The following is an 11,761-nucleotide window of genomic DNA, read 5'->3' as shown; positions in this document are numbered from 1 at the left end:
GCAGAAAAATTAGCCGCCCGTAGGACTCTAATGCAGGAATAGCTCCACCCCCACTGGAGTCCGTGACTCCGCCCATCAGCCATGCAGCCTCTCCCTCCGCCCTCGCTCATTGGTGGGCCGGGAGGAGGCGGGGCAGGGTGGCGCGCGGGGTGGGTGGGAGCTAATCACGCTTGCTTGGGGAAAGCACGCGCCGCCGCAGTAGCGAGGGTCGTGCCGCTGGGAGGGAAGCGTCTGTTTGCTGGCACGAGCTTCCGAGGTGTACGGGCCGTGCGGGCTGCTGGTTGGTGCTTATACCCCTGCCGCGGCGGCAGCTCCCTCCACGTGCTTTCTGCGACGACATGGAGCTGGAGGAGTTGGGTATCCGAGAGGAATGTGGCGTGTTCGGGTGTATCAGCTCAGGAGAGTGGCCCACGCAGCTAGATGTGCCGCATGTGATCACTCTGGGACTCGTGGGGCTGCAGCACCGGTGAGCAACTGGGTGAGGGGTGGGGGTGGCGGCGCGCGTGCTTTTCCATCTGCCCAAGCTGCTTCCTGCGGCCCAAATTGGAGATCTCGCGTGCGCCTAATGGTCGGGAGGCGGGACCTCTCTTACTTGAACCGGTACCTGCCTGTGGCACCGACCAGGTTGCCAAGGAGTGCTCGGGGGCTACCTTGCCTCCTTGGACTTTAGCTTGTTTCTCCACCCACCGACCCTTGGTGCTTTTTAGGGTCTCTTCCCTCCCTCCGGTGTGTGCACCCTGACTGCTAGCCCGTTTTAATCTCTGGGAGCTTGGAGCTGCTCTCGTGATATTCGTGTATGGATGGGGTGGCTGCTGATCCAGGACCTACAACACCTTGAGATGTTGGCGCGCCACTTCCAACCACAGCAAGCTTTTGTTTGCAAGGGCAGAGCTATTGAGCCGATTGTGGATTTGAAGATAGTCATAACTATAAGAATTTAGAGATACTAGAATTCAAACCCGGGGAAACAGGACTCGTTGATGTTCAAAAGGAACTGCCGATTGTAGATCTCATATAAGTTACTGAAAATAAACCAATCACAGAGAATAGTGCATCTGCAAAACATTCATTGGTAAACGTTTTAGATAATGAATGAAAAAGTAGTAAGAAGATGCGTAAAAGTAACTGCCCTCTTTAAAAGAGGGAGAGTGGTGTAGTTCCTGTGTGGTAAAATACACATTAATTTTGAAAAATCGATAGATCTCTTTGAGTTAAATAATTTTGTTTCCATGATCTTTCTATTTCATATTACCTGACCTAACTGGAAGTTGATATAAACAATTATGTTGGGTTAAGAAATAATAGGCCTAGGTTTGACATTATCACTGAAAGTATTGCAAAGTTGCCACAGGACAATACAACAGCAACAGCTTCTAACATAGTTAAGGAATTTGGCAATAACACTTATCAGCAATGTGGGTGCAACATGCATTCCAAGTGATTAGCTTTCCTTCAGCAAGCTTAAATTAGAAGTAGTCTTTTTCCTTTTTTCAGGGGTCCCAAATACTTGAGTTTGAGTTTCACATCTTATATTCCTTGTTTACTAAGAGTAACTTAGAATATGGGATGAATCAAAAAGAATATTTTTAACTTGAATGACTATAATTTTGACTAATTGTGTGTTGACTGTAATAGAGGTCTTGTTTTAAAATATATTTATTGAGAGGATTAGATATATAGTCCAAGGAAAAAGTGAAATCTATATGGTAATCCAGAGCAATATTAGTTTATAACATTCTTAGTAGTTGTTTTTGGATATTCTGTCATGGGGAGAGGTGTGTAGAAACTAAGGATCTATAGAGTTGGATGGCAGTCTGTGGGAAATATATGAACTGACCTTGAATTTTTTTTTTCTAAACTATTTTTTAGCTAAAATAACTTAGAAAGGTCACCTCCTTTATTTTCTCATTTAAATACGTTCCTCAAGAAAAAGGGGCTGATTTTTTTTTTTTTTAAATAAATACAACTTGATTCCTAGTTACAGGCGTTTTCCTACAGGTGCTTTTATGTGAAAGAATTATGAGATGAGATTAAAAATAAAGGCAATACAAATGTGATTATAGGATTATATAAGATTTTTCTTGTGTAGGCATAGAATCATTAAGGTGCCACCCATAATTCTGTCCAATTCAAAATTTTAAATTAGCGAAGTCCTCACCCTTTAGGGGAACTGACTGATTAGAAGAACAATGAAACTCTCTTAGGTTTGGAAGATAAAATCTTCTGTTACTCTAACTTGGTAGGTAAGGATCAAAGATTAAGAAATAATGTTTTTATATGGCATTGAATCAAGGACTGTCAAAACTGGAACCCTAAATAGCTTGTCATAGCTTAATATACAGTAGAGTTATATACACTGTACACTGACCATCTTACTCCCCTCCCCCAGTGGTTACTTTTAAAACAACAAGATTTGATTGTTTGTTTTTTTCCTTTCTGATGAAGGAATTTCTCTCTTATACATCATCTTCCTAAAACTCACTTTTGTATTGGACCTGGTTCTATTTGTGTCTTAGGCATAATCTGACATAAAAAATTTAGTCTCAGGGATAACCGAATACATAAAAGTTATAATATTATGTGTTTTATATAAAAAACAAATGGAATATCAATTGCTAGACAGTCATGTACTGGATATTTAAATCCAGATGGATTCATCCAGAAGTACTTTTTAGTAATTGTTCAGGCTGTTTGCAGGTTTATTCCATAGCTCTACCTTTTGTCAGGGCAGTGGTGTTAGTTTTAACATTGAAAATTAAATTGTCCTCTTTAGCTAGATAAGCTGTGTGTGTGTGCATGTTTATGCCACATTTCATATAATCACCAAATGCTTTTTTGTTCCTGAAAACATCAGTTCAGTAGTTTGCAGAGTAGATCAAAATCTTAATCTTTAACCCACAGTCACATTTTATGGAGACTAGCATGACCTAGACTTATTTGAAGATACCACAAAAGGAATTACTAAAGCTTCATCAGTCATCTAGTTAGCCTTTCTTCCTTGGTTAGGTAGGATATGAAAATGACCTTCAGTGGATTATCGCTTCCCTGGGTTATGAATTAAACCCTACAGTTGATAAACATTTTCATACCTCTTCTAAAAATTTGAGATTTACCTGATGAAGTTGGGTCACGGAGGGGATCTCCTGTCTATAGAAACATTCTGTAGAATCTTTTGGTTCTGTTTTGCTTTGAGGAAACTGATTTGCCATGATCTCAAGAGCAGTTTTCTTAAGAGATACAGACACTGGCTCTGCAAACAGAGTATATAACATTATCACTAGAAAGGCACTTGTGAGAGAGATGTACTCAGATAAACTTCTATGAATTAGTTCCCAGTTATTTTTATTTAGTTTGTAGGAGAACACTTGAGTAGGCCATGAGAGAACTTGCTTTGAGTTGCCAAATTAAGATTGGGGGTAATTTTACGTTGATTTTCATTTCTTAGTAATAATGAGCAAATATATTATATTTCTATAGTGTTTTTATCCCCTTGGTTGGGAAAATGACTTATTTTAAAAATATCCTTGCTAATTGTTCCAGTCTTTGATTTTGAAAGACTTGTAATTCAATTGCTTTTGTAATTTTACAAGTCTCAGTCTTAAAATTGAAAACACGTTTTCAATTCTTCCAATTATAACTATTATTTTGGACTTTCATTTTGCATTAGTCTGAAGCAGAATTTATGTATCATCTAAAGAGTCTCAAAGTACTATGGCTTTATCATTCTGGTCAATATTGGGAACAGTTCCTTAACATAAGACTCAAAATCTAGTCCCCAGTTTCCTAGTAACATCTATTGGATCCTGGGCAAGTCTCCTAACTTCTGAGTTTATTTCTTTATCTGTTGGATATACTTGTATATTTAAAGGTCCAGTGCTCAAAATCATTGAGTTGGGAATGATATTTTTATGTGGTTAACTTTTAGCAATTTTTAATAGCATATTCACTAGAGAGCATTAAGAGAAGGCAAAGGTGTGGCAACTCATCTGACTTGAAATTTATGTCCAAAAATGGCAAATAAAATTTTCAGCTCACTTGAGATATAAGGGTTGTCAAGCAGGGTGGGTGAGTTGCATAGAGAGTGGATTCTTGCTATTTTCTAATATTTTATTCAAAAAATAATTGTTGCGTTCCTACTATGTCCATATTCAAGGTATTGTGGTAGACAATAGGAACACTGTTCCACACAGGACAGATGTGGTCGCTGACTTTGACAGAGAGGCAATATAGCCAGCTGGTTCAAGAACACAGACTTCTCCATGCTTTCATTCCCCCTTTGTAAATTGGAGATAATGATAGCACCTACTTCATAGAGTTGTAGTCGGGATTAAATACATTGATATTTGTAAAGTGCTTGGAACAGTACCTGGATATATGCGGACCCATGATCCTGCATCCTACTCCAGGGTAAATACTCAACAGAAATACACACATATGTTTATTGGGAGACATGCAGAAGAATTTTTCTAGCAGCATTATTCATAATAGCCCCAATTTGGAAACTATGAAGATATCCAACAGTGGAGTAGATAAAGAAGGTAGCAGGACATATATTCCTATAACAGAATTTTCTACAGCAATAAAAAAGAATGAATTCCTACAAGTAAAATTATGGATAGATCTTACAAGCAATGTTGACTAATCTATAGTGATAGATTAGTCAACCTTCATGGAGACTAGAAGGATGATTAATGTCTGGGAGGCCACTAGGGTGCTAGTATGTTTTATATCTTGATTAGAGTGGTAGTTTCATGGGTGTGTTCACTCTAAAAGTTCAGCTCTTCAACTGTTTGTGTGTACTCAAAACAAGTTGAAAAGTTATCAATCTATAAATGCTAAAGTTGGATTATCCTTGAGATCCAGAGAGATGCAGTCATTTGCTGTGTTGAGTTACTAGGGTCGGAGAGAGATTGGAACTTAGATATTTTGATTCTCAGACTGGTACTTTTTCTTCTATTGTGCATTTTTCTTCTATATACTACATTCTGTTACCTTTCCTGATATCTTTAATGGATCAGTTTGGAATTACAGCTCACGTAATTAGGTTGGCTTCTGAATTTGTTTATAGAGTTTTTTTCCCCCTTTTTACATCCCAGTCTTCTGATAGCAATCACTATAAAGTGTAATTTAAAGGCTTATGATAAATGTAGAGCTGTGCAGAAATTTCTAACTGTGGGAATGTTTCCATTTACTCTGTTATTTTCACTCTTAATGACCTATAAAATAAATCATTTCTCAGCATCTTTTGCTCTCACACAGCTCATAAACAATGTATTTAGTCTAATTTGTCAAGGACAGGAATAAACACCTTATCAGGAAAAAGCAACAAGTTTTCCTCAAAGTGGAAAAACAACATTTCTCAGACTCTTACCATCTTCACGTGCTTTTCTCTTGATGCTGAAAGTTCTTGGGTTTTTGGCATAACCTTCAAATAATTCTTAAACAAAAGAACATAAGAAAAGAAGAAGGACATGAAGTCACTTAAAATATATTAGTCTTCAAATATTCAAGTATAGTAAAGTAATAACATTTGAACAATTGAACAAAGAAGAATGGATTTAAGAATTAATATTTCAGTACAGGGTTTGAAAAGAAATGGAAACTTAAATTAGGTACATGTTTTATAATAAATTTGGGGTCATTTGAACTTACAGTAGTGTTAGCATTTTATTTTTGAAGAGTTTCTTGCTAAGTTAAAATGCAAAGATGAAAGTTTATAGAATTTTTATTGAAAAAGGTCAATTCCGAGGTTACCATGTTTCCATATGTCAGTTCTTAGAGTGGGTCGTCTTAGGAGGCAGTCAACTTCTTCATAAAATCTCATTTTTCCTTGAGGATTGCCATTTTTCTTTTGTAAAACTCTGTATTCATATTTTAAATTTTTGTATTTAGTACGACATTGTTTCCAATCTCTGTCTATTCCAAACTGCATTAGTCTTCTGGCAATTTCCTCAAATATTTCTTTGTTTCTTGTGGCCCCTTCAAGCATTTGCTTAATTTTTTCATCAGACCATATGTGTATAAGCGCTTTGACCTCATTGTCACACCAGTGTTTTCCAGTCTTTGTGTTGCTTACTGTTATAATCTGTAAATGACTTTTAGCGTCTTCTAAAGGTATATGATTACCTATAAATCAATGTGATTTACAGTTATTCAAACTTATAGATAGATCTCGTGTTTGAATATCATTCATTTAAAACAACCTGGATTGCGGTAAAGCATTGAAAATTATAATAATTTCAATATAAGGGCCAATTTTTTCCACACATTCATAATCAAATAAAATAGGTTTTTTTTAATTATGAGGCATACTCATCCCCAATATTAGAATAATTTAGCTGCTTTTCATCATTGAGTAATCTTCATTAGATATGTATGAATATGGAGGTCAATGTTTACTAATTTTAGTAAAAGTAGGGATAAATATTTTCTTTCCTTTTCTACCATATTCTCTACTAGCTCAGGTATAATGAGGCAATATACACAACTGAGAGCTTCTCTTTAAAGTACTTAAACTGATATATGTTAAACTTTAAATATCAAACTACCATTTAAAATTGAACAATTTAGACCCTGTACCTGACCCAATGATACTTTGTGGTGCTTTGGGGCCTCCCACCTCTTCTGAAGCCGTTCTTATGGTATCTTCCTCTGTCAGGAAACAGAATAGCAATTTAAATTTGTTGTTTACAAAACTCTAATCTTTTGCAATTGAAGATTGTGCTGAGAAACTAGTAAGGCTGGGTTCCATATCAAAACTGTAACCTCAGAGCCAAGACCATTTGCCATCCATAACCTAATTTTAAAATGGCCATGTAGAATTAACCATCTTCAAATTCTTGGAAGTATTCTGCATTAAAAGTCACAAGGCGGTACACTATATGCTCTGGGGGTAGGATAGCACTTTTCGACCCAGTTTGGTAACATCTTTCATTGTTATATTTTAATGCTGGACAAAGCTCTTACATCTGTTTTCTAATTTGATCCTCATTGTAACTAAGAATGATCCTTACTGCAATACATATATAAAGGAATAAAATAAAGTAAGAATAAGCGGTTTTAGCAATTTTCACATTAAGACATTAACAGCAGACAGGATATAAACATTTTAAGAAACTGATGGTGCTTCGTCTGGAAAATATAGCATGGATTTATTCTAGTGTACCAGTGTATGTATAGGATGTTTACAAGACAGTTGTTTGTAATTTGGGAAAGCTCCTCCTAAGATGTGTATATTGGATTGTTGTGTTGAAGCAAAGCTATGATAACATTATTTCATGCCAGCTGCACTTTCTTATACACTGGGACTTTGTTGTTTTTTTTTTTTTTAATCATATGTACAGATGTCTCTGCATTTGCTTGTAATGATTATTGTAAAATTAGACAATGGTAAGTATTAATAGACCAGTGAGGCAAAAGGTGTTTCAGGGGCTATTAAGCACATACGGCAAAAGGTGCATGGAGATTTATATTGGGATAGGACCAGATCTTCTTATTCAGGACATATTTGCACAGTGAGACTGTGATGAAGTTTAGCTTCTAGCAATATCAAGACTCAAATGACAGATTGTGCTCTGAAGCCACATAGGGTTACCTAATAATCTACTTTTTTTAATTGAAATTTTTATCAAGATAATTGTAGATTCACATGCAATTGTAAGAAATAATAGAGACCCCTTCTATACTTTGACTAGTTTTCAACAATGGTGACATTTTGTAAAACCATAATAAACAATTACATCAAGGATTTTGACATTGACACAATACACTCTAATTCAGATTTCCCCAGTTTTACTTGTAGCCATTTGTGAGAATGTGTGTGTGTGTGTGTGCACATGTGAATGTGTGTATTAAGTTCTATAATAATTTTATCACCTATGTAGGTTCATGCCTTTACCATCACAGTCAAGATACTCAACAGTTCCAGCACCGTAGGGCTCCCTCTGGTTGCTCTTTTGTAACTACACCTACCACCTCCTTCCATGCCCAAACCTTCCCCACTCTTGCTCCAGTGGCTACTTTTTGGAGAGCACAAGTTCAAAGTAAACTTTGTGCTCAAACCTTATTTCAGCAGAATTCGAATTTATAACATTTTACTTAAGTGTCTAAAACCATCAATTCTAGGCTCAGGTACATGTCCTACTTCTGAGAAATAGAAACATAGAGATTAAGTATTTTATAGAAATTTTGAGAAATTCATCATAAAAAATAAGAGGTCATGTGGTGGTGGGGGGAATCCCTAAATTTAGTGTCTTTTAAGGAAAGAGAAATTATAGTTTCTGTTATGTTTCTATACCAACTGTGTGTGCTGCAATTCAGTTCTGACGCCAACTACCCAGAGTTAGCATCAGACTGGGGAGCTTAAAGGGCTTAATCTGCTACAAGATTGCTTTTACATTTCAGATGCCAGCCATACTTGGAGCTGACTGGCTATAAATGCAGGGAGTGCCATGACACCTTGAGGTTCTGTAATTTGCTAAAACAACACATAGGACTCAGGAAAGTCCTATACTCGAGATTACGGTTTTGTTATAAAAGGAAGAAGTCAGGAACAGTCAAATTGAGAAAAACACTGGGCAAGGTCTGGGAGTGTCCTAGATGCGGAGCTTCCGTGTCCTCTCTGCATAGAGTCAGGGCGCATCACCCTCTGGCACATCACTGTGTTCACTAACCAAGAAGTTCCTCTGAGCCAGAATTTTTACTGTCATGATTCATTATGACATGATAAATTAAGTCATTGGCCACATGGTTGAATTCAGTCCCCTGCTGGAGGGCAGCCTGGCCCAAAATTCCAACCCTCTAATTACAAGGTTGATCTATCTGGTGACCAGCCTTCTCCTGAAGCTACCTGGAAGTTCACCTTGGGTCACCTTATTAGAATATAAAAGACACTTCTATCACTAGAAATTCCAAAGGTTTTTGAAGCTCTATGCCAGGAACTGGGGACAAAGACCAGATATGTTCTTTGTTATAGCACAGCTTCTTAACAGTTTATTATAGTATAAACAGTAAGAGTTAGAAAATCACCTTTGTATTTAAAACTCTGCCTGTCTTTAAATTTATCAGCTCACTTATATCTGAGCTTTCTTCTTTTACATTTATAATTTTTGGGTTTTCTGAAATTTTAACAAGTCTTATTTGGGTTTTCTATTGGATTAATAATTTTACAAGTTCTTAATATTGTTTCACATGACTAAAGTACATTCGTTTATTTAATTGACTGCTTAGATTATTTAAATTGTACATAGAATATACAAAAGTGTTTATTCAATTTTAAAGAAAATTATTTCCAACTTTTGGTCTATTAAAAGAAATAAATGAATTAGAAAACAAAATGCTTGGCATACCTTCTGATACAGTAGATACTTTAATGCCCCCTGCTGGCCATAACATTGCCAAATTTTGTTAAATTATAGGGCTGGTGAAATTTTAGTTTTGGAAATACATTTTACTACAGCCAAAAGGAATATAACTTTAAGGTTATTCTTAAAAGAACAATGTAGTCTTTCACTTGTGATTTTTAGGCCGAAGGTAAGAAAGACCTCTAATAGGATATATTTTACTACTGTCAAGCTGTGCTTAATGTGTCCAGCTTCACCTTCCTGGGTCAAATTGATCTGCCTGTGAATGTCCTATACTAGAAGGTAGCGACTTGCAAGAATACCAAGATATTGAGGTATTTCACATCATATGAATGGAAACTGATATTGGAGTTGATTAAGTCAGTTTTCTTTCTCCTACCAGAAGAGACAGGTAGCTATATTGTCAAACACAAATTTCTCTTTAGGTAACTGGTCCTGTCTCCTCTGGTAACATTCTGATTCTTTTTGCCCTCTCTTGCCTATGACTTAGACTAGGGAGAAAAATAAATTTACTTTAGAGTTTACGTATTACTTACTCTTCAGCCTCTGCTGGTCTTATTCTCTAAACATGACAGCCTGGCTATTGTTTTCAACCCTGGCTGTGCTTGATGATCTATAAACATACAGGTGCCTGAACCCACTCCACTGTACTGGACCAAAATCTCCACAAGTTCTAAATTGGGAACGAATTAGTTATCCAGAGTACAGGGAGATCCATAGTTCTAGCTGGGCTTTTTTTTCGGGTGAGAGGATTGAAAAAGAAGCTCATAGCATACATTTAAGATGGGAAAGAGATTACTTTTGGAGGATCAGTTTTATGACCAAGTGTCAACATTAAACAATAAGAAGCAATAGCAGCTCCAGTTACAATATTTCATCAGTAAAATATATAAAATCAAAATGAGGTAACCTCTATCTTTTGTTACCCGAAAATATCCATCATTTTGAGTGTGTTTGTTTTTAAAGCACATTTGATGTGAATTTTTCTTCTGAAGATAAATATCCATATCTTTATACCTCAGCACAGTAGTGTAGTGGCAGTTTTTACATCAATAGATTTATATTGCAGGTATGCCTAAAATCTTTGTCTATTTAAATTTTTTTATGTGTATTTAGCTGCTAGGATCCTTATGGGTTTTTACCTTTGCTTTTATTTTCATGTGAAAGTTTAAAATAACACAATTTCTAGAATAACTATAAATTCATTCCGATTTATATTTTCTGAATACATTTCATATTAACATGAAAATTATATTGAGGGTTAGGGCTTTGACATATGAATTTTGAGGTGACACAATTCAGTACATAGCAACATCTTATAATAACATCTTATGTATTTTGTCACACATAAAAAAAACAAAGAATATTGTTTACCTGTGCCAGGACTTTGTTTTATATCTGTTTCTCTTAGTTCTTCTGACACATTAGTGAGCAAGTCACCTTCAGCTGCATCTCCAGCAATGACTATATAAACGTAACAAGAAGTATAATAGTTTATTTTTTATTCACTTTCAGAATAGTGTTTTAAGCTCTATTATTTTCCCTTTTAGCGTGAATCTGATACTAAATACTGTGGTTTTTGCTATCGTGTAGTTTAGATTTCCCACCCTTAAACATCTTTTAGTGTTAGGTCACTATAGCTATCTGGCATTACAATCTCTAATTAGGTCTCCTGACATGTAGCTGATGAAGTCCTCTTCAGCTGCATCTCCAGCAATTGCTGTATGAACATAATCATGCCACTGCAGTTGGGCTCCTTTATGTCTAGTCATTTTAATTTTAGTGGGGCGGTTGGCTAATTCTCTAGCAGACCAGTATCTTTCTTGTCCACTAATGAAACATTTTAGGACTTCCCACCACCATTTCCCAGTCCTAATTCTCTGTCACTCCCCTCTCTTTCCACTAGATACACACTCATATTCTGAGAATTGGGATTGTATCATTTAAGGCAGATGCAGAGATCTAGAAACATTATGATACTAGAGATCTCTAAGACCACCTTGTCCAGTCCTCCAGTTTACAGTCAGGTCTAGAGAAGACACTTGGTTGGTCCAAGGTTCCAGAAAAACTGAGTTAGAATTTTTTTGTAGATTCATCATCTAGAAGTCATCCAGTTTATTTCATGCTGTCATGTCTTTATGTGCATTGTATCGCAATCCTTTTGGTTAAACTCACTTTAAAGAACTTTATGATGTGTCACAGAAGAACTTACACTTCAAAGACATTCTTATGAGTTTTATATTTTTCTAAGTTTGTCAGTGCCTTTTCCTCTTTACTCAGTTTTACTGTAATTGGTATGAAAACTTGTTTTAATTTCTGCCATGTAGAGTTGCATTTTGCTTTATTAAAATTGGTCTATTTTTAAACTTTACTTTGGAAATCCAAATTTATTTTCTCTT

At 36.1% G+C, this 11,761-nt stretch overlaps 1 protein-coding gene across 1 annotated transcript in view; it reads left to right on the top strand.

Moving 5' to 3' along the window:
* The first annotated feature begins 173 nt into the window (after nt 1-173).
* Nucleotides 174-11,761, top strand: part of PPAT (phosphoribosyl pyrophosphate amidotransferase) — a 33,698-nt gene continuing 22,110 nt past the window's right edge. The window contains exon 1 of the mRNA XM_006922517.3: nt 174-466. Coding sequence (XP_006922579.1) covers nt 339-466 — 128 coding nt within the window. The 5' untranslated portion in view covers nt 174-338. The remainder of the gene's footprint in view (nt 467-11,761) is intronic.

The sequence above is a fragment of the Pteropus alecto genome, unplaced genomic scaffold (genome assembly GCF_000325575.1).
Source record: "Pteropus alecto unplaced genomic scaffold, ASM32557v1 scaffold57, whole genome shotgun sequence".
Taxonomy (NCBI): Eukaryota; Metazoa; Chordata; class Mammalia; order Chiroptera; family Pteropodidae; genus Pteropus; species Pteropus alecto.
The sequence above is the reverse complement of the archived record's forward strand: the minus strand, read 5'-3'. Positions and strand labels throughout refer to the sequence as shown.